This window comes from Cupressus sempervirens, chromosome 8 (genome assembly GCF_028749045.1).
Source record: "Cupressus sempervirens isolate cs-2001-9-10 chromosome 8, ASM2874904v1, whole genome shotgun sequence".
Classification (NCBI taxonomy): domain Eukaryota; kingdom Viridiplantae; phylum Streptophyta; class Pinopsida; order Cupressales; family Cupressaceae; genus Cupressus; species Cupressus sempervirens.
In genome coordinates this window covers 512,581,073-512,606,057 of record NC_143125.1, presented here as the reverse complement: position 1 = coordinate 512,606,057, position 24,985 = coordinate 512,581,073, and the positions used below count along the sequence as shown (strand labels likewise).

Here is a 24,985-nt window from a genome sequence, read left to right as displayed (position 1 = left end):
TCCAGAATAAAATTCCTATTCCCACAGCCAAACGGGCCCATAAAGGTAGGTGGGAATCTTCACACTGTCATTGACTTACCTTAATATTTTTAGTCTTAATATTGTTTATAACTTCATATAAATTATTCACATAAGTAGTAATTCATTCTTCAGCTATAATTTGATAAGTTGCTGGTTTGGCTTTGGGTATAGTCATATTTTAAAAATAAAATAAATTATCTTGAAGTATATAAAAATAGTCAGGATTTGCGAAAAACAGAATAGTTGTTATTCATCGATTCATTGTTAAATGCCAATACAAAATATCAATCAATGATCTTCACATCTTTCTTCATTGAGAGCATCAAGGTGAATATTTGGTTTATTTGAACGAAAGCAGCTACTGTTTTACTCCCACGAGCCATTTCATCTTTATGTTTTACTTCATCTAAAGAGACTAACACAAGCTGTGCAATAAAATAATCTAAGTTGGTAGGTTTAGGGGTTACAGGCAATTCCTGTTACCCTTCCTTTGTAAACAACTTTCTTATGTGAAAAGAGAGGGAAGTTGGAATCTACATTGACCAATCCTCCACTCTTTTGCAGTGAACTGGTTTCTTTTAATAGAGTGCATAACAGAGCATGTACTCCAATTCTGTTCAACTGAAGAACTTGAAAACCTGTAGAAATTGCATATAGACTGAATACAACATTTGAAAATATACACCATAATGTGTACTAATGAATGAAAAGTAAAGAAGTTAAATTACTAAAAATGCATGTGTGAGATTTGGTATACTCTTCGAGAGCTGAAATCCCAAATAACATAGAACAACTAACTCTATTACTAATTGGAATATCCGTACATAAAACTGAGCAAGGGCATTCAAAAGGAATTATTGTCTAAGAGGCAAAGGTCTCAGGTTGTTTTTGTGGAGGGTAGATATTTTTAGAACTGTTTATGGAGTAGTTCCCACACTACTTGCACAAAAGCCAATTACCAATACTCTTGTTGATTGTAATAAGTCATCCCTCAATCATACCATAGTTGGAAGATTGGGACTTGCTGTGGGACTCTACAAAAATCTGGGAAAGGACTTGGCAAAGAAAACAATTGTCTTTTTACCAAAAAAAGCAAAAAAGAAATTAATATTAGAACCATAATTCAAAAATAACAAAGAACCTCCATCCTTTACTACTATATATGATAAATGTCATGCATGAAATAATAATAAAGATGGTAATGTGTATCAGATATGGGAGTAAATTATATCTTTGTTCGCTCATGATTAAAGGCTAATGGCAAGTCTAGACAATGATTCATAATGCACAAACTCAAAGTTGTGTACATCAAATATCTAATGGGGGTTTGGGTGCAATGCTGTCAACAAGGTCAAGGTGTAGCGCCCCTTGTAGGGGTTTGAGGTAGTAGCCCTAGTGGTGGCAAAAAACAACACTGCTTGCATGGTTTGGGGATGGTACTCCTAGTGGGGTCAAAGAGTAGTGGCCCTTGCGAAGGTCTAAGGGCAGTGCTGCTATCAGGGTCGAGGGGCCAAAACCAAATAAAGACCTTTAGAATGACATTGAACTCCATGGAAAACATCATTTTTGTAACAATATCCATGTGTGGCCTTGGCAACAAAAAACTAGTGTAGAAACCAAAAATAAAAGTGTCTTGAAGTTGCTTGGGCACCTTAAGTAGTGTGTAAGGGTCTTTAGGAAGAACTCGCGAGTCTGAACCTCCGACACGTGAATTTGAAGCTAGAGACTTGTGAGTCATAGGCCAAGACTTGCTCGGACTCAATTCTGGAGTTTGTGGTGAGTCGACTCCACCTGCCATAGGACTCGCGAGTCTTGCCGAGTCCATGGCAAGTCCCACAAGTTTTCCAATCATGATTCATACCATTGATTTTTAGAGAAGTCAAGTGACAATAGTATAAGTGCCTTTTGATGATGTTAGAAGGGAGGGAAGTAATTAAAAAGATGTTAAGATAGTGAGAAATCTAGTAAAAACTCAACAAGCATTTCTTGTTCAGTTCTAGTCAGCATTTTACGTTAACTTTAGATGGATGTTTAGTTTGAGGTTTGTGTGGATTAGGTTTACTAGAAGATGTGTCTTTGGGCCCTTGGGTAGTGTCTCGGGGACTGAAATGCGTCTCTAGTGCTGGAAATATTTTTGGATTGTGTCTTTTGATAATGTTGCAAGGGAGGGAAGTTATTAAAAAGATGTTACGATAGAGGAAAATCTTGGAGGAAAGAAATTGACATTTCTTGTTGAGTTCTAGTTAGCATTAAAGAGCACACAAAAAATATGAAGGGGGTGGTGATTAGTATTTTTGAAGTTTTTAAAGCATGGAACCACATATAACAAAAAATGATTAGAGAGAACAAACATCAAGGAGAACCCCAAATTTCATGTGGAAAACCTTTTGGGGTAGAAAACCACGATAGATCAATAACTTTCAATTATTGAATGAGCATCAACTCACTGAGAGCTCCAACCCTCTTCAAACTACAACTTCATTCAGCTTGACTAATTATTGCAACACATTGGAGACCAAACATTATCCCATGCCGAAATGAAGATATCGAATAATAGAAACATTTTTAAATACACACATTGAAGAAGAGATGGCTGAAGTATTTGTCCCTGAAGTGTTCCGCTGCTGGTGCAACTCATAAACTTGATTGGTGTGTATACTTAACTCCTTCAACGTACGTTTGTTAACTTCCATTGCCTTCTTCAGGAGAAGTGCTGCCTCCATGGCTTGAGTCTGGGCTGCCTACAATCTAGAGTGCTGCTTGCTCAACCGCCCATGTTGCCTGTCGACTAACCAATTTAGTAGCTAGCTTCTTTTGAGCTTCTACTTCGACTGCCCTAGATTTCGCTGTTGCAACCCTCTTTGCTTCCCTATGCCTTTGCATGCCGATGAACATAGAAGACGTCTTTATATGCCCCTACTATCTCATGTGCAAGCTTCTCCATAGCAGTGTTGCACGGTCCCAACTCAGGCTCTGTAGTCCAATAAGCCAACATTTCTGGTGTTTCCATTGTTGGCCATCCTCTGGCCTCAAAGCAAGAGCAAAAACGCTTCGGACAACCCCTCTGAATATAAGCTCGGACCAACTGCAACTCTCTCCTACGAGTCAAAGCATGATGCCCAACAATTTGACCTCTCTCCAGCACAACCTCCATGGCTTTGATGTATGCCATGCATCTCTCCTCATCCAACCCATAATTCACTCTATCCTCAATGTCGACATCCTGCTCCATCCCTGTATCCATCTCTGCCTCTTCTGTTGTAGCCACATCCATCTCATCTCCTGACGCATCCTCGAACTATGGTACTCTCAACCGCTGTGGCGCTAGTATGGCAGCTACTCTTGGGGATACCTCTCCCTGCCTCGGGGACTGAATGAAGGAACTGACATCTACAGGAATGAGTCGAAACTGTTGTCTCAAGAATGCACTAGCTCAGTTCATCACCTCAACATTCTCTGGTTGTGCTATCTAGGTCGTTCCAACACTCTTGACCACTGGCCGGGTTGGTTGTGTTGGGTGAGCTGGTTGGGCCATACTCACGAGTTCAGCCAACAAAGATGAAGCTATGGTGACAACAACCTTAGAGCTGATCACATCTAGTCGAACTTGAGGCTCGGGCTTTGGTGCCTGCATCTCCACTAACCTTGCCGTTGGCACTACTGCTAGTAAGTCTGGTGCATCGAGATCTATTGAGATGTTCTGTGGCGTCATAACATTTGTGGTTTTTGTCATCGCCAAATGGAGGAATAAGCGGGATGGTGGTTGTCTAGTGTGCCAAAGTCGGCAATCGAGGAGTGAAAAATGTGGACCCTCAAATTGCCACATCATTCCTAGCCTCTGCTGAGGTACTCTCTTCCTCTGAATTGGTCCCACTACCCTCTGTGGTACCCTCCCATATGTTGTCAGTGTCACTGTAAGCATGTAACCCTTGCAATACCCTCTGCTGACCGACCATTGTGCCACCGATGGCCAAATGCCTCCAGTAATCTATTGGGGGTTCTCTTGGCGCCAATTTTCCTCTTGGTGGGTCTTCAAATTCGTCCGCTGGAATTTGATGGAGTGTTGCTTCTAGAAACAAACTTATGGCATGATGCGGCATACAAAATGTTCGATGCTACAATATCATGAACTCCTCCATTCTATCTGTTAGGATGGTGGCCCAATCATACACCATACCATTCATGGTGCCATTCAGGAAGGTAATCTGAGGCAGGGCGATATGTGAAGCTCTACTTGCCCCAGTTAACTTGCTTTTTATTACATCCATAGTACATCTCCAATAGCCTTCTCGGATGAAATCCCGCTGTAGTCCTTAACTCTTAGTACCCCATACAAAGGACTCAAATTCCTCTGGTGTGAGGTCGCGTTCCACCAATTTAACCCAATACTCCTTGCGTCCTTGTGGCAGATTGTGGTTCGTGTTCACCATTTTGTGACCTCCTTGTCTAGGAATGCCAAGAACCCTATTGAAATCTCAGGCTTTGAAGGAGACCATCATTTGATGCTTCTTGTATACAAATGTGCTTGTTCGGCTATACCTGTTGTATGTGTAGATCATATTTCTTAGGATTGTCTCAAACAACCAAATGGAAAACACCGAGAGTTGTATTGCCCAGTACTTTCGCTCGAATTAGAATTTGTTTGATGAGGTCTGTATCCACACCGTCTCTTGCCACCATCTACAACACTTACTACCATTCAGTCCCTCAAATTGTACTGTGAGATGAGACAGGTCGGTCCTCACCTTCTGCTTTTGGCCGTTGGATGCTCCCAAGCCTACACCTAGACTCCTGATGCCAACACTCTCGCATTCTTGTCCATCTCAACACTATTTTCCTTTAGCTGATCCTTCCACTGTCTTCTTTTCCTTGCAGACTGCACACTAACTAATTAACTATACCTTGTTTTGTCTTTATTGTAACGATGATGGTTATGGCTTCTTCCCTTTCTCTTCTCCGTGGTACGTTTTGCTTCAGCCCCTTCTCTTTTATTTTCTTGTCTATGACTACTTCTTTCTTGTGGCTATGTTGTATGTCTCATCCCCGTTTGAATGCTCTTCTTTTGTTTTATCTTCCCTCCACCTCTTTTATTTTGTCTTCTCGTCCCCCCTTGTCATTGGATGCTCACAACTATCTTCTCCGCAAGACTCTCTTTTTCCCTTCACGTGAACCTTTTCCCTCTCCGCAAACTCTCCTTGTCTCTTCATGTAGACCTTTTTTTCCCTCTCCGCAGACTCTCCTTGCAAAAAGTCTCCACGAGGGTTCCTATTTTGGCTATATGTCTAGGCGGTGTTCACCAATATGTTATGTGCATGGTGTCACGGGGTACGAGCTATCCGTGAGCCTTAAACTTTTCATTCCTGCAGGTCACAAGTTGTCCACGGGGCCTATACTCCTTTTCACCACAGGGTTACAAACTTTCTGCGGCGCTGGGTTATATCTACGTGGATGCTACTTTTACTTGTTATCCGCAAACGTTGGTTTCACTGTCTATGGCACTTGACGTTCACTATTTGTTGCCTTGTTTTTTGTTTCTATTCTCTACGGGACAACTGGGAAACTATGTTGATTTCTCCGCGGGTCACGGGAGTGTCTTTGCTCGCGGCCATAATATAGTCGTGGCTATAATGCGTCTGTGGGACACTTGTCGTCTGTGGGACCCATGTCATCTGCGGGACACTTTACACTTTTTTTTTTATAATTTTTTTTTACAAACTACTTCCTAAGTCTAATTTTCGGCTACTATCACCCCTTGTCTTGCCTTCTTGCCGTTTGTAATAAATCTTTAGTTTCGACCCATTAATGGCATCAAGAATTTCTCGCCTGTCCAAGGTCCATAGTTTTATAGAACCATTTGTTGCCAACTTCTCTGATTTTATATGGTCCAAGTCATTTGACTTTGAACTTTCTTGGTTTTATCTCATTGCGGCCATTTGTACTGAAGCATTAGTTGGCCTGGCTGGAATACTGTCCTTTTCAAATTTTTATCATGCCATGCCTTTCGACGAGTCTATGCCACCTCCGTCGCCCATTGTGCCTTTAATCTTCATTCATCCAATTTGTTTAGTTGATATAGGCTCGAGACAATGAATTTCGTTGGTACTACAACTTCTTGCCCAAACATTAATTGCAATGGCATCTGTCCAATTGTGACTTCAAATGTTGTGTGGTAGGCCCACAGTACCGAGGGCAATTTCTCCTCCTAGTCTGCATGTTCTACTTCGTATGATTTATATATGATGGCCATGAGAAATTTGTTTGTAGCTTCTGCCTGGCCATTGGCTCGTGGGTAATATAGACTTAACAACGAATGAAAAATCTTGAATTCTGTTGTTAGTAATTTGATCACATGACTCACAAAGTGATCTCTGTCAATTGTCAACTAGATTGGTATGCCATATCGTGTGATGATTTGCTCATACAGAAACTTCATTGTAATTATTGCAGAGTTGTTGGGTAGTGCCCGTGCCTCTACCCATTTTGTTAAATATCTAGTGGTCACCACCACGTATCGGCAATGGCAGGCACTACTTGCCTTCAATGGACCCACTTAGTCCAGTCTCCAATGTTTAAACAACTCCTGGGTGTGGGATGGGTTTAACGGCATGAAGTTCCTCTTGAGTGGTTTTCTAGCTCTCTGGCATATATCATAGCTTAACACCCATTCCCGTGCGTCATTGTAAAGTGTGGGTCACCATAATCCAGTAAGCAGTACCTTATGTGCCGTTGTATTAGTCCCATGTGGTTGCCTGCCGGACCTTCATGTGCTTCCCTCAAAACACTCTGCACTTATCTTGAATTCCGTTGTTAGTAATCTGATCACATGACTCACAAAGTGATCTCTATCAATTATCAACTAGATTGGTATGCTGTATTGTGTGATGATTTGCTCATACAAAAACTTTGCCGTAATTATTGCAAAGTTGTTGGGTAGTACCCGTGCCTCTACCCATTTTGTTAAATATCTAGTGGCCACCACCACGTATCGGCAACAGCGGGCACTACTTGCCTTAAATGGACCCACTTAGTCCAATTTCCAACGTTTAAACAACTCCCGAGTGTGGGACGGGTTTAACGGCATGAAGTTCCTCTTGAGTGGTTTGCCGGCTCTCTGGCATGTATCACAACTTAACACCAATTCCAGTGCGTCATTGTAAAGTGTGGGTCACCATAATCCAGTAAGCAGTACCTTATGTGCCGTTGTGTCGGTCCCATGTGGTTGCCTGTCAAACCTTCATGTGCTTCCCTCAGAACACTCTGCACTTCCTCTTCCATTACGCATTGCCTTAGCACTTGATCTAGGCCCATCTTATATAGGAGACCATTTATCAGTTGGAAAGTCTGGCTCCTTAACACTAGCTTCCGCCGTTCGCTTGGCAACATCTCCCTTGGAAATTGGGATGTGGATAGATATTCCCTAATAGACTTGTACCATCCTACAATCGTGGTGATTCTGAACAAGTGTACATCTGAAAAATCATCATTAACTCCTTTTGGTGGCTCTTCAGACTTGATTTGGGAGAGCTGGTCCGCAATGACATGACTCTTCCTGGGTCGCGCACTAATGGTGAAGGTGAATTCTTGCAGAAGTAACAACCATCTACTACTACCTTGGATGGTTGGTTTGTTGACCAAGTACATCAGCGCTTGGTGGTCCATGCAAAAGGTGAATGGTGTAGCCAAGAGGTAATGTCAAAACTTTTGTATGGCATACACCATCTCGACGGCCTCACTTTTGGTGGTGCTGTAACTCTTCTTGGCTTTTGAAAGTAGCTGGCTTGCGAAATATACTGGGTGATGTAGGCCATGGTCGCCAGTTTGCACCAACATTACACCTATGGCAAAGTTAGAAGCATCGACATGGATGTGGAACTCCTTGTCCCCGTTTGGGTATGCCAAGATGGGCACCCCCAACAATCTATTTTTCAACTCTGTGAAGGCAGTCTCCTATTTGGAGCTCCAGATGTACGGTTCTCCCTTCCGTGTCAACTTGTTGAGGGGAAGAGTAATTCGTGCGTAGTTCCTTATGAACCATCTATATTATCCAATGTACTCGAGAAAGGATTTCACTCAAGTTACCTTTGTCGGGGCTTCCATTTCCACAGTCACCTGCTCTTTCTCTGGGTCGGTTTTCAATCCTGACTTGCAAACAATGTGCCCAAGTAATTTGCCTTGAGGAACCATGAACCAACACTTTTAGGGTTTAGTGCTAGCCTTGCCCACTAACACCTCGCCATACATTCCTAGAGTTCCTTCAAGTGGTTTTCCTGTCCACAGAAGATGGACCAATCATCCAAAAATGCTCGGCAGTTACCTAGTGACATTTTTTGAAATATGTGTCAAATGATTCTCTGAAATGTAGTAAGTGCATTACACAATCCAAAGGGCATCTAGTTGTAAGCATATACTCCATCCTCCACCACAAAGGTAGTTTTCAATATATCTTCTTCAGCAATGGAGATCTAGTTATAGCTAGAGAATCCATCCATGAAGGTGTATATCATGTGTCTTGCCACTTCTTCAAGAATTGTGTCCATAAACGGGATGGGGAAGGGATCTTTTATCGTGACAGTATTTAGGCACCGAAAGTCCACACACATCTGGATTTGGATCCCATCTTTCTTCATGGATATTACAATCGGTGACACTCACTCACTTGTTTGGACTTTGAATATTATGTCGGCTTCTAGCATTTGTTGTATTTCCTCATCTATGCGTGCTCCATAGTTCTTGTTCATTCTGTACGGTTGCTTCTGCACAGGTATGGCAAAGAGTACCAAAGGTATTCAGTGAACGAACATCTCTGGCAAGAGACCCCTTTTAAAATCTTACAAGTCTAGGCAAATACATCTTTATACTCCATAAATATTTTAAATGCTGCAGCCTTTAGTACAGGGTTTTAGTCGTCTCCAACAAGTATGTTCTTGGGATTCTTTCTGTCGCCAAGATTGGTAGCCTCCACTGACGGCTCTTCGTATCTAATGGCTTTCCCTTTAAAGCGGTGGATGAAACTCTCGTTGATCTCCACATTGCCTTCTTTGTATTCCACAAATTCTGGTGGGAATACCTCCTCATCTTCAAGTTCCTCAATGCCAAGCATGTAAGAATGGAAGAGTTCATAGTCTTCCGTCTACTAATGGAAAAGTCCATTCATTGAACTAGTTTCATCTCCTGAACATTCCTCCAATTCCAAAACGCCTTCATCTCGTCCCTCATCCATTCGATTTTCCTCGTTTGGCTTAGACTCCGACGATGATGCCATTTCTTCACTTACTATCTGAGTTTGGAGGTCAATGGCAAACTTTCGCCCTCTGCTTTCCATTGACAAAATATATTTCTTCCAATTGTGAATCACCTTGGCTTCCACCAGCCATCCTCTTCCAAGAATGGCGTCGTATCCTTTTTTCTTGAAGGGAATCACCACGAAATCGAGAACAAATGGTTGTGTTCCGATGGTTGCCTGTTGAGTCACCAGGGTTAGATGTGGCAATGTTGTTGTTGTTCCCCTGGGTCTCATTATTATTGCCAGAGTTGGATGGTTGTTCTTGTGTGAAGAGTATTTGTTTGCTTTGTGTCTTCATGTTGAATGGACACTCCTTGGTAGAATGATCGACCTGACAAATATCGCACATTGCCTTTTTAGGGCACGCTACCCTTGTATGTCCTTTCTCTTACAATCAGTACACCATATTTCTCCCTCCTCAGTATGGCTAGTGGTTCCCTTCATGGACTTGAACTCCTTCCTCATCTGCTCCAAGTCCTTGTAGAGGTCCTATGCTTTCTTGTTGGGTTCCTCATCATTGTCTGTACTGCTTTCCTCTTCAGAGGACTCATCGCTCTCAGAGGAGGATGAGGATTCACTTTTCTTCTTCTTTTTCTTTGCCGTCTTTTTGCGCTCACTTTCTAAGTTCATGGCATGGTCGTAGGCATTTGTGTATGATGTGGGTGAGACTATCTTCATCTTCCTTCTAATGCCCTGTAGAGTCCTTCTACAAACCAATGTTTCTTTAGTTCATCGGTGGGTTGAGTACCCATCCCGCTAAGAAGATCTTGGAGCCTTTGATTGTAGGCTCGTACGGTTTCGTTTTTCCCTTGTTTACAGTTGTAGATCTTGGCGACGACCTCGTCATCCTGTAGCAGTTGAAATTCTGCTTGAAATTCTTTCTTTAGATCGTCCCATGTAGTGAACTTTGCCTTGTCCATGTTAGAGAACCAATCCACCGCCAATCCTCATAGGCTAGCTGGAAATTGGTTCAACCACTCGGTCACGTTGGTGATTGAGTTGGCGGTCCATATGGCTTCGCATGTACAACAATGCCATACAGGGTCTTCCTTCCTGTTGGCTGTGAACTTTGGGAGTTATTGCTTTTGAGACATTGTGTTTCTTGTCCTTTAATGACCTTTGGATTGTGTCTCTGAACTATTAGGAATTGGTACCGACAGATTACTCTAACCATTGTGCAGTGTCCCTCTGACACTTTCTTGTGCCCCAGTGTCTTCTGTTGGCCTTGCCTCGTCTACTTCTTCACGGGTTCCCTCTCGTAGTGGTGTATGGAATGAATGTAGAAACTGTTGCCTTGTCTCCTCGAGTATAGTTAATCTGTACTGTGTTTTCTCGAGCAACTCCTCGTTGATCCGTATTCACCGTTCTGCCGAATTGTGATACCCTTTGTTGGTTCTTGCGTCCCTTGTGCGGTTGCCTTCTGCCACACTCAGTGATTCCTCCGACTGCCCCACAGTCTGTTCTTCGGCAAGTTGTCGTAGTTCTCGCACATATTGTAATTCTTCAATATCCTCCCTCAAGTTCCTATTTTTATTTAAAAGATTGGGCTGTTGGAAATGTAAGGTAGGCAAGGTTACAAAGAGGGGAGGGGTGAATTAGGAACCAATAAAACTTTATCTTACTTCACCAATTAATCCTTCATATAATATTCTGATCTAATTGTATGCATGAAAGAATGAAAGCAAATAAACATTCACACTTTGATACAAGATATGGTGACCCAAAAACCTTCCAATTAGAAAGTATAACTGGGGTGGGGATGATACCCACAAGCTTTAGTATTGCAGTATAAAGTTAACTTGTTAAGGCTTACAATTGACCACTTCTAGTGATCTGCCCTATTAGGAGCAATAAGGACTGTGAGGTCCACCATGTCAAAAGATTTACAAACATACAATGAAGTATGCATTTAGTTAGGAGATTGTTAAGTCTACCTTGTTAAAGGATTTGGTTGATGCACTTGTTAGGATGAATTGGAGGCTGATCTCTTATCTACAACTCTAATTTGCTGGTTGAGATTTTTTTTATTACAATGATCACCTGACTGTGATAGATAAATATTTGCTGTCCCTTATAGTGCTTGTAGCCTTCTTCAATTCACACTTCTTCTCATCATACACTCTTCACTTATCTTGTTTGGATATGATACAATGTATTACATATATACCAATCCAAATTACAACTTACTGGAGTCGGCTACAATACCAATTTCATCATAATTCACAAGGTCGGCTCAACTGTTGTAAGTTGGGTTCTGAAGACAAACTTGGTGATGTTCTGATACACGGCAAACACTGTCAACGCTTGGCAATCTTTGGCACTCGGTTGAACTTGAAACTCAGTCCATATTAATCACTTCCAAGTAGGTTGAACTCTTTCAACATTGTGTGACTTGGTGAACTCTGAGAAGCTCGGTAGCAATTGGATCATTCGGTTGACACTATATGACTTGGTCAACACTAGATCCACTTTGTTAACCCTGTGAGCTCGGTAGACACTTTTGGACTTGGTTAACACTATAGAGCTCGGTTAGCATTACGATCTTCTTCACTTTCACCGACTGGCTCGGTAGCCTCTGCTATGCTTGGTTTGCACCGAACTTTGTCTCTGAAGCTCGGTAAACACTGTGTAGCTCGACAAACGCTGCAAATTGACTTAGGTGCTTGGTAGACACTGTGTTTTGACTACTTAGCTCAGGAACAACTGAATCACTTGGTTAACATTGCAAACTGAATGATAAGCTTGTTAGAAATTGTAGAACTCGGTAGCAATGTAACGAATTGACTAAGTGTTGAGTCATTGATAGACAAATTGACCTTTATGTCAACATGGGCATTTGACATATACCATTATATTAAAAACAAAACATAACACTCTTTTATTTATTTAATCTGTATACATCATGTAGTCGATTCATGCGACAATTATAGAACCTTGAGTGCTCTTAGTACCATGGCTCGAAAGCTCATGGTTCAGTTTTGTGATGGTTTATTGATGGCGTTCCTGTTGTTTCACTTCTTCTCTGCTTCTCTTTTGCGACAGGTATGCTTGTGCAATTAAACGGGGAAGTTGGTCTAGGAATCTGTTCGTTGTTGGGCTTGTGTGCATGACATTGCACACCGTGTTCTGTGTAACCTCGTTCTCCGCAGCTTCTCTCCATATGAAGGTTTCAAGGCTTATGAGGTAAAGGATGTGGAAGTTTTGGGTTGCCTCATGCTCGCCTTCCAAGATTTTTGTTTTGTTGTCCTCATTTGTTTTCTGGTTGTTTGGTACAAGTATTCCCATTTTTCCTCGGCCTTCCATTCCCTACTGCCGGATTCGAACTAGCAACGGTGCCAAATGTTCAGCCCGTAGGTGAACAGGAAAGAAGCATAATATAACTTAACAAAGTAAAATACTATTCATTCATTAATTGCTTCTGTACGTAACAGTAATGTTCCATACAATGATGCCAAATACATAAGTGTAAGCCACATTTATAATATCCGGCACGGTACCAACGAAACGACACAACTATGCCTTTACTGGTAACCGTTTAACTACCCAATTTGCTGGATAACAGCACCTACTAGATTGAAGGTGGGTGGCCAAAGTGTTGGCTTGTTGAGGGCCTGCAAAGATACTCCCTTGTTCCAATAATTTTAAACTTCTTGTATTCACAGGAGTTTTGTCTAACAGTTTGCCAGCGAACTGATTGTCTTTAGTTTTTTCAGTGTGCTGCTGATTATGATGGTTTCTTCATTTTGTTTGAACTTCATAAGATGTACGATAGGAAGAAAACGTGGAAGAATACACTTGTGAAGATCTAAACATCACAAAATTCAAATGTTAACTTAAATCTAACTTCATAAAAGTGACTACTGTTAACAATGTAAAGATTTTCAGATTTATTTCAGAACTTTATTTAATACAACATCAGAGATGATTAATATTGCAGACCTGGATATTCCTTCCAACGTACGATTTACAAATTTTTGACATCATGCATACAAGCTTGAAGTATTGTTCACTCCCATTCGACTGCAATATCAACCATGATTTACCAACATTACATGACGCACAAGAAGAAGAAATGTTGCCAACGAAGAATGAGAATGCAACTCCACTTAATACAGCTCAATCAATCTCCTGATTTCCTTCTTTAAAGCACAATCAAATCCTTTTGATATTATCTTGCGACAACAAGAGGAATTCTAGCATAGAGGGATTTCGTCCTTTTTCCCCAGAGAGAATCCTCACAATTTCACCAATATTCATTTGATATCCAATGATGCTGAAAGAGGACACTTCCATCTCTTTTATAGTGCTTTCTAAGAGATTACTTGCTCACCTTGTCAATGTGGGATAAATTAAATCACCTTTTTGCCCTTTCTTAATATTTTGGGACTTTTTCTTTTTTGCCCTTATTTTCTCATGATTGCTTTTTTGGCTCCTATTTTATCATGATTGCTTTTTCTTAATATTTCTTATGTCATGTACATGATTTTTCTTTGACAAATTTTCCCAATTACTTTTATTTATGCTTCCAATATATTATAGAATAAAGGGGACCATTTAATTTAAATATTTCCCACAGACTATAGACAATGCATTTATAAAGGGATATAATTAAACTTGACTTTATAAAATAGCTTTTTAAAAGCATAATAAAGCATATCAATGATAAATAAATATTTTTGTTGATTTTAAACAATTATGATCAACATGTCATTGACCCTAGATGTTCAATAGAAGAATGCTCAAACTCCCTCAAAACCCCACAGAAATGGTCTGCAACTAAAATTGCCCAAGACAAATGGCCTCAAGATCCCCCAAATGTCTTGGTTAGCTTATGGGACAATAAAGAAATAGGCTAATGATGAAATCATACAACATGTGCCTGAAAGGGGTCATTACAGTGCACCCTTCCCAAAGATCTCTTGCTACTGAACAATGCCAATGCAATCCACAATCATTGATTTTTTCAAGAATGTAGCCAAGGATGATCCTAGGTTCTCAAGTCATCCTAGGAGATTTGTAGTACCATTTTCTAACAAAATTGTCCTGCAAAGTACCCGAACAAGTGATCTCTCGAAAAGCTCTTGAAAGAAGAGCTATCAAATATTGCACCAACTCTATCAACTCCTTAGGAAATTGCTCTCAAAAAGAATTAATCTGGAATCCCATAGGAGCAACCTCCAATAATTCAACATTGGCTTCCTATTCTCATCTGCTAAATTGCAAACCCAGATGATCTCAGAGTTCCAAAGCAATCTCTTAAAGGAACCACCATGCTGATGCTGCACTACTTTGATATCAACATGTAACATTTATATTGTGGCATCTCAGTAGGATCCATGATTGCAATTCCAATAACTAACATGATCCTGGGCACCTGGAAGAAATATTTACTCAACCCAAAACCATAATCTTCAGTATATCTGTTCATGAAGTCCCAAACAAGAAACAAATCTATCACAAATGAGGGACTATGTAATAATCTCTGCTGGATTTAGATTAAAATATTGAACTAGGACTGACAAGAATTTCATCAAACAGTTGTAATATAACCAGTTCTTTGAGAATCAAAGTATTACTGTCCCAACTCTTTACTATTTCAAGGAGTTAATACTAAGAACATGCCAAACAAGATCCCAATACATTCAATCAAATCAGAATTTGAAGCTGATTACAGACTCAACACAAAACTTATATTCAGGGCAATAAATCGATGAGCTTAAAGCTACAGTCGGAGGATGCGATTCAGTCATATAATATCATCAGATAAGCAAAATGAACATGACAGACTGAATAAGAATGAACAGACCCGAATACGATGAATGCCGCTAAGAGCCTTGAAATCGGTAGCAACCACTCAGTCTGTCAATGATTCCAGTTACTCAATTTTGACTGCCAACTATTGCTGAACTCTAAACGGTTGATGGAACCCGACTCCTACTGTAGGTGTGGATAATGCCGTGGCAGATTGCTAAGTGCCCAAACTGTATATTGTTCAGTGAAATCTCTTCCTGTGATCACCTTTCAAGGTGCTGATGCATTCTCCCATTCCAACTGCAATGCAAGTCTCTGCTGCGGATACTTCCAATACCGCGTTTGCTGTACTGTTCCACCTGACCTTCAGTCCAACAGGATGGGGCTTACGTGCAGATAATATGTGGGACTGGTTTAACGTGAAGGGATACCTGCCCAACTGTCCCGTATTCCCCTATGATGGAAAAATGCGCTGCCACTGGATAAAACGTAGATGAAGGAATTCACTTTGCAAAAATAATACCAACTCTGACCTGGACGTGTCTGAGTTCTTGAATGCTGACTCACTTCAACTGGTGTCCTTAAGAAGCCAATACCATTTACTGATCAGTCCTCTTCCTGTTTACTTCTGTAGTTCCAACTTCTTATCTAATCTTGAAATCAAACTTCCAAATTTAATAGTAAACTGTGCTGAACTATGTTTGTGTCTAGTTGCACACTTTTCCTCAAGGGTTTTTCGTCCTTGGGAAAATCCAGTCACATCTAAGCAACGTTGGAATTTGTATCATAACATACATTCGTTGTACCTTTCCCAAGACGGAGTCTCTTATTTATAACCTTGAAGTGAGGGAAAAGTGTTGGAATAAGAGATGTGGGATAAAACACTAATTTTGTCTTCTAGTCAGTTAAGTCACTTTATAAAGTGAATGCCTGATTAAAACATAAAGTAACTTCATTAAAGTACTTTAATACATTAAATGACGTACTTAAGACAAATCTTCCCTTGTGACTTGCAGGCATCCTTACTGATAATGCCATTAATCTATCCGGATGTGGAGATAGATTAACTAGGTGCCTAAAGAACTAGCGCGAAAGAGGGGACATGACAGACTAATAAATATATTCTGTACAAACGCTGAAATCAACTACCCCAGTAGTGCATATGTGATCAGCAATTGGAATGATATCACTGACACATAACCTTCGAGCGTTAAGGTAGGAAGCTTGAGTACACCAACAAACCCAACTCATTGCAATCAACCGCTTATTATCTGGAAGCATGAAAACGAGCATCATGCAGTGACCGCAATGACCCAAACTCTCGCAAGTGGAAAGTTGCTGCACTAAAACCTGCAAGTGTTCAAAATCAACTGCCCCGAGGTTGAGGTCGAGATAAACAATGCAAAAAAGCTAGGACAACAATACAAAATTTGATATCTCACTGGGTACATAAAACTTATGAATATGGGGATAACGGTAAACCCATCTCGTATTGTCAAATCTCCTGTGCCATCAATCCTCAACCAAGAACTGCTCATTTGTAGGACTAAAGAAACCGTTCAACTCATCTGCAAATCAAAATTGGAACTCATATGTAATCTGATTGGAGAGTGGACATCAGTGTTAACATTCATTATTACAACTCCAAAGTCCTCTGAACGATGAACCATAGCATAAGAAGTTAGTTGTTATGGACCAACTCCAAAGCTAAAATATTGAAGCTCCAGGCAATCTCCAACTAAAAATCTTTACTTCCTCAACAAAAGAAATTGTACCAACTCCCTTGAATGAGAACAAACCATGAAATGGAGTGACTGGTCTAGAACTGAAAAGAAAGCTCAGAACTGAAATCCAATTCCATTCTTTACCAAGTAGGCTCTCAAGATTGACCATTTGTCAATGCTCCAATCCTTTTTTTAAATCTCTCTCCAATCATTTGTAGATGAACCAGCAAATAACCAACTTGGGCTGTAAGGAAATGAACTCACTCCAACCATCTCCAAGACTGGCTTCCGTCAAATGCAACTGATAATTAGCATCAGATGAACTTCGAACACTCCCATAGTCCCTTAATGGCCAAGGCACTTGAATATCCCTTAGTCATTATCTAACAATTTTCTATATTGCACACCAAATAAGATGACACTCTAAAATTCAGACCCTTTTCAGCTGCAGAAATAAGCAAAGGGATTTGTCCCGATCCTTCAACTATATCTGAAAGTTTACATGGATGACATCTTTTCCTTTCAAGCAACATTGTCAGATTATCCTTAGCAGTTACAAGTAGTACATCAACCTCTACACATTCTATGGTGAACTTAATTCGGTTGCCTTACTTGATCCATTAGGTTGATTTGTTCTTTGATTTACCAAAGGTGTTGTTTTGTAGTGGTAGCCAATACCTTAGCCTCCTTAGTTCCTTTCGTTCATCTATCACATAAACTTTGGGTCTTCAATGCACCGTCCGTGTTGTTGCAGATTAAATCAGACCTCTTGTATATCGAATCTACACCAAAAACATTATGTCTAGCCCTTGAATCTTGAGAGCCATCATTGAGGGACTCAATAACAGATATATCTTCATCCTGTAGGATTTTCATCTCATGAGTGCAAGAAGATAGGTGACTGCTGTTGTAACTCAAGAAATTTGAATTTGTTTTACTCCTTAGAATAAATCCATCAACACCCTCTCTTGTATATCGAATCTACACCAAAAACATTATGTCTAGTCCTTGAATCTTGAGAGCCATCATTGAGGGACTCAATAACAGATATATCTTCATCCTGTAGGATTTTCATCTCATGAGTGCAAGAAGATAGGTGACTGCTGTTGTAACTCAAGAAATTTGAATTTGTTTTACTCCTTAGAATAAATCCATCAACACCCTCAAGTACCTCTCCTTCCATGGGAGGTTGCATTAACTGGTGTTGTTTTATTAGATAATTCCAAAGAAAAATCAAGCATGTTATCACGTGGCTGTAAATGAAGGCTTCATTAACACCCAATGGTCCTTCATGTAGAGAGTGAGTCAACGGTAGAATCATTTATTATGGGTGGTCTCCAACGAGCATGTCCTTTTGCCTGATAAGGTGAACCAAGTTGAATGACAAGCTGGAAATCATACTCGAACTCAGTCCTAGGGTCCCATATACTATTTCCATCGGGTGGAATGATACAACCAAGACTAGTTCCAATGTCTAGCTCAAAGAGTAGATCATCATTTGTCTTCTCATCAACCCTCTTAAACAATGGGTCAATGAGCACCTCAAATTGATTCTTCCAGCCTTTATTGGGATCCGAGGGCATGAATCAACAATACTGACCCGATTTCTTTGTAGGCAACAATGCCAAAATGTTTAGTGCTATACCGGGTAATTTACATACATAAAATAATAATACAAATGGTAGTGCATACCAGATATAGGACTAGAATATATCTCTATAAGCTCATGAATTCATTATCGCCAAAAATTACAATTTACCTGATGATACCATACCATCTTTGGCAACACTCAACATATTTAAAGGAACATATTTAAAGGACCCAACCGTTGCCAAGAGGAACATAACCATCAACCAACTAATGCAACAACTAGTTATCATGGACAAATAATACATTAGCAGATAACTGATATTACCAATCACTACTATAGACATTTTATATTGACTACAGCAATCAAATGACTTACTAAATAATACTAAATCTACAATCTGCTATGCTTAAATTAAGAGGCTTCGTATCAAGCGGTTGTAGATTATTAAACAACTTATTTATTAAGAGTCATCTAAAATCAACACTATAAATTTGTAAGTTTCACATTTTATGTATATTAATTAAAAAACACTATATTACAGATAGCAGGTTGTTAATTTTTAAACTATGTTAATACATATTTAAATTTTGAAAAAAATAATAACAAACAAATTCATAATTTATTTGAGATAGGTAAAATTATTTGATTGCAAACCTATCTGATATTCAAATATGTTTATTTAAAACATTCATAATATTTTCTTAGGAAATTGTTAAACTGTATTAAAAAAAATGGCATCTTTGTCTCCTGGGAACCATGGTTTTGTTCAAGTAAAATTTGTATTCTAATGTATCTTCTTTCATATACTTGTACTGACATTTTTAATATGAGAAATAGTTATAGAGTAATCAGTACATGATGGATGCTCAAGATTATTTCTTGAATCTCTTGAAGTAACATTTGTTATTATGCTAGGAAATAACATTTCACGTATGTTGTTGTGCAGGATCATTTCATCTATGGATCCCACAAGAAGTTGGTCGGCTCGTTGGTTGAGGATAAGTAAGTGTTGAACTCAACAAAGCTTTCTAATAGTTTTGTATAACTTACTTTTAAGTTATTCATGTTTTAAAATGTTTTTAATATCTATTTCTTTCATTAAATGGACTTGTTTGCATATTCTAAAAGTATTATTATATTCCTTTGTATTAAAGAGTGTAAGGGTTCTAACTTCAATTCTTGTGGTTTGACATTTTGTCAAACACTTATCATGCAAGCTCTAATATCTCTATAAAGAGCTCTGCTGGCTCTATGCTGGTAGATTGTTTTAGCTTTTGAAAAGTTTGCAATTTTTTTATGTTTTTAATATATATGTTTTTATTTTAAAATCCAGAATTGAAATGATAACAATGCATAGAAATTTAAACGCAATTACAAACTTGCACACAGAACTTTATTTATCGAATGAAAGAATGCAAATATTTACAATGCGAGATTGTATATATATATGTTTTTTTTTAAATCCAGAATTGAAATGATAACAATGCATAGAAATTAAATGCAATTACAAACTTGCACACAAAACTTTATTTATCAAATGAAAGTATGCAAATATTTACAATGCCGACTATTTAAATGATGCAGCAAACTTTATTTGAGAAATATTAAAGAACCTAGCAAAGATGGAACACCATTGTTGATCAGTTAGAGCAACCAGATTTTGAGGCAAGGTTGACATGCGTACTGGTAGTGGCCCCAAATCAATCAAATTCAGTCCCTTCCATAGAAACACAGCCTGTATATGTAAATTGCAGTTCAGCTATAATTTGTAATGCCGCCAAACCGAGTCAATGTGTACCCCACGTGGCTGTTACAAACTCAATCAAATTTGGCCCTTAAGAATTATGATTTTGGGCCATCCAAATACCCAACAAATAGCAGAAAATTTGTTCAATCTTCTGCATGAATTGATCTTATAAACCCCAATTCAAATCATAGCCATATATTATCAAGAAAAACACAATACATTGGCATAACGATAGCCAACTCAAAGTGCAACCTCCACTGAAAAGAATTTATAATTCTTTCAGCAACCAACCTCTCGAACCCTTCAAGCTCACAAAGTCACCAAAATATAAAATGTCATTAAGAATGTCTAAAATGAAATCGCAAACCCCATTTATAACATTCAGTTTCAATTTGTCTTCATCTCACTCAATGACTTTAATATCATCTCTTATAAAGCAACTTTATGTTAAAATTTAAAGTTGACAAATAATAAAGTTACTCTATTAATTAAACTCCCCCATTGCCCCAAAATTAACATTTTCACAAATATAATGGAATCTTGATATACAAGGTCCTGTTTCATGCGCCCATGCCCATTAAAAATTTCAATTAAAATAGCAATCTTAGTAAATATAATTAAATTATAACTAATAGTGCACTCAGCTTGCGGAAATGGCCTAACAACACTAGAATCGAAAATCTAATAGCATAGGAGTGATCGTGCAGTAAAAGAGGATGAATGATCCTAATTAGGTGACTTACTAAAAATAGATGCTTCCTCCTAGAATCTTGAAGCCCAAACTGCAAGTTAGAAGTAACATCTGAAATCATCATAAAACTCCTAAATCATCTGAGCTCATTGGAATCATTTGTTAACTTAATATAAATAGCAGTGTTACCCTGACACGGGGGTGCGACAGTGCGGGGGGACGTTGGGATGAGTTTCGGGTGCGGGAAAAAAATGGCCTCAATTTGGGGACGGTTGGGGTGCAGTGGTGGGGTTCGGAAGGGGGGGGGGGGGGGAGGAGGGGGAAGTGGTTGCACAATATATAATATATATGACCGAAAATGCTAATTATGGAATGATACTTCAATATATTATATAACATACCAAATATAGTTGAATAGAGAAAATTGAAATGTGATTCACAAACCATAAGTTCACACTTGAAACATCATAACCGTTACCAATGACCATTTAACAAATAAACTTAGTTCAAGATGCAAGATTCAAAATTCATTGTTCAAATATGAATATCATAAAGATGCTCATGATGGCAATGAGCTGAGTAGCATGAAACAGTGAAATGAAATAATGTATCGTAGCCATATCAAAGTGAGTACAATCAACAAGATGACAAAATGTCAATAATGAGAATGGAATTGTTAGAAATGGAAAAAGAAATATGTAAATAAGCAATACCAGGAAAGAATCTAAGTGAGTTAATGCATGAAAAGGTATTACCATAAGATAGGAGAGAGAAAGCTTCAAGCTCCAACACCATGAGACAAGATATTTGAAAAGGGGAAAGCAAAGAAAATCCCTTGTGACATTATGAATGAGGCATGAAAAGCCTAAAGAGAGAGAGAGAGAGAGAGAGAGAGAGAGAGCAATCGCTCATACAATAATTGAGAAGAGGAAGAAACCTCATTAGAAATGAGAGAGGAGGGTCATCTCTTAAATAGAGATGAGAGAGAAGAGTTAAATTGTAACTCCTATGTCTATGAATGCTACCATTCATAAGTGTGTGAGGCCAAGTGTGAGATTCCTCTTAAGGAGGAATAATCTAAATTACAAATTACAATAAATATTTGTCCGCACATATTCCACTAGAGGACAAAATAAGATGTGGTGGAAAAAGGACAAAAAAATGAATGTATTAGGATACCTTGGCTTATATCCTAATATATTATAACAATAAAGAAAGGAGGTCTAACCCTGGTTTATAAACATACCAAGGAAAGATTACAACTTCTAACACCCCCTTTTAATCTTTACTTGGGGTAATTATATCAAGGGGTATTAAACCCATAATTTACAAAAATCTGCAACTTAATCTTCAATATGAAGTAATTTGATTGTCTTCAAGCCATATGGTACATTTGCAGATCCAAGAGAAGTACATGAGTCCTTTGAATGTGATCAAGTGGAAGCATAGACACATCTTCATATGTGAAAAATCAAGAAGGTTCCTTGATGGATCACCTGGAAAAAAAAGTAGAGAACAAAAAACAAGACAACTATCCACAAGAAGTATTTCATCTTATATTCAAATTAGAAATCCTCATAGAGAAACAATGAGGAAAATAAAACATGTTACCACAAAACAATGGAGATAACCTGATATCAAGATAAAGTATATGCTCAAATATTATCAATAAGTACAAAAAAGTTTGATCAATGATCTCATGAAAAGCTTATTATAATAATGTACTAATGACCACAGACAAGGCCAACTAATGATACTTGCATCAACATTGCATCAATCACGTGGATATAGACAGTCCACTTAATGAATCATCTCACTGCAAGTTAATGGGCTGCAGCACCATAACTTACATGACTCATGATCTAAGCAATAAAGTATGCAGAACATTATCACATTGTATATTTATCAAAGAAATATAAGATAGACAATAATAAATAAGTAGAACATGTGCCTCAAGCACCAAATAATTCAAGTTACAGTTTTTCCAAGAATGATTGCCGATGTGGACCAAAGGAAGGGTTTATGAGAAGTAACAACATATTGCCTTCAAATAAGAAATCCATCATGGACAAGCAACATCATGGCCACGAGGAAATAGATCAACATGGGTCAAAACAACTTTCTCAAATAGAGTCTCCAATATTGGAGTGCTCCAAGATATGGTAGCCTCGTCACTTATACACTAAAAAATTAGCAAAGTGTAGGAAGTCATACCATGAATAAATCACAACTAGGAGCATACACCAAGGAGACAAGGAGTTCAGAATGGGAAATCCCCATAAAATATCATCCTCGCATTGAGGAACAAAGTAGGAGAAATGGAGGGAAACTCCATTGAAGTAAGTGCACACCAATTATAGGTTGGAGGGATACTCTACGGGCCAGATAAGGCAACTACGAGTCAGTTTAAAACTGTCGGGTCTACCATAGTTAACCTTGATAAATTGGCTCCCGATGCAACTTACAAAAAAAATATATAATAAAAGAATGGTATTAAACCATGAAATGCTACTATGAGCATAAAGAGATGCTATAAAAGCATAAAATTGCAACCATGTGCAGATAGATCAATTAAATCAAATCATTAAATAATGAAGGCAATAGTGTAAGATAACTCATAAACCTGAATAATTTGAGATAAATAGGAAGTATTTGGAAGAGCAATAAGCATAAATTATTAGATATCAGGTAGAAAAATCCATTAAGGGTAAGCATGATTACTTAAGAGATTTTATGCAGTGGAGTCTTGAGCATATGTATTTTAGAGAAGAAAAAAAGACATTCTAAATTAATAAAATCACAATAGCTTGTATATTTATCTGGGCATATATGTGGGCCCCCATATATACTTGAATAAATATACTTGAAATATGAAATCCTACAATGAAACAAGGTCATATCTAGCTCACATGGAGGCCAAATTATTGATGGAACATAAATACGTGTTCTAAAAGAAATAGACTTGAGGTACTTACCTTGATGCTTGATCAAAAATTAAAATGAAAAATAATATAAATACCTATATTCACAAAAAAAATGATAAAATTTCTATCATTTTCTCTCCAAATTCAAATTTATTATAAGATTTTAAGAACGTGGACTTGTCAAATAAGATAAAAACTTTAGTAGGTCTCTATTTTAACACTGAGTCCAAAGTTGAAAAAAAGAGTATAATTCTTGCTGAAAGCATACTTAGCAATGACTAATGGCAAACTGTTGACATATAGGTAAGGTTGTCAATATAATCTGTGAAAATATTAGTTTGCGCACAACCACATTCGATTCGCCTTCACTAGTTTGCCAACTATTTAGAATTAAACACTTCAGAAAAACACAATATGAATTGACACAGTCAAGAGCGCTACAAATTACATAAAATATGATTAATATAAAATTTGTTACAACTAACCCTGCAAAAAAGGTTAGTAAATAATGATAGAGTTCAGATTTGGCAGATAAGAATATACTAAAAAAAATGTTAAGAAACTTTCCAGAAAAGAGATTGCAGAAATTGATTTAATTTTTTGAAAAAAGTGACAGAGAATGCAGAGAACGAATAAAAAGGTGGTACAAACTCATAATAGAGTATGAGCTGGAGTAAAACAACAAATAGATCAGAGACGTTATATAAATCATTCAATCCTGCATAACAAGTGTTAACAACTAAAAATAGAAAGAATATAATGAGAAAATCAGAGAAAAGGAAGAATAATAATTATGCATGTAGATAATCCAATGCATGTCTAGATAATTCAATGCAATGAAATAAGAAACAAAAGAAATAACTCAGATAAAGAGTGGGTGGGGAGAGCATGCATTTGATCTGATGGCAACTTCTTTGCTGCACTTGACGCCCAGCCCAACATCGCCGTTGCTATCAAAGGAACCTTGAATTTGGCCAAGCTTTTTGTGATCCCTGTGAGGCGCGGTTATTGGGGGAATAAGATCGGGAAGGTGCATACTGTGCCGTGCAAGGTCACAGGCAAGTGTGGATCCGTGACTGTTAGGATGGTTCCTGCTCCCTAAGGGGCTGGAATTGTGGCCGCTCGTGTGCCTAAGAAGGTTCTGTACTTTGCTGGGATTGATGATGACTTCACCTCTTCAAGGGGTTCGACTTATGGATTCTCCGAATGGGAGGAGGATGAGGAGCTTGTAGCGGATGAGAAGAGCTTATGGA

General features: G+C 38.6%; 1 protein-coding gene across 3 annotated transcripts in view; it reads left to right on the top strand.

Annotated features, from left to right (window-relative positions):
* The window catches only part of LOC149543450 (transcription elongation factor SPT4 homolog 1-like), a 160,279-nt gene that overhangs the window by 41,138 nt on the left and 94,156 nt on the right, over positions 1 to 24,985 (top strand). For all 3 annotated transcript variants that reach the window (XM_089798247.1, XM_089798248.1, XM_089798249.1), the window contains one exon: positions 19,317 to 19,372. In XM_089798247.1, coding sequence (XP_089654373.1) covers positions 19,317 to 19,372 — 56 coding nt within the window. The remainder of the gene's footprint in view (positions 1 to 19,316; positions 19,373 to 24,985) is intronic.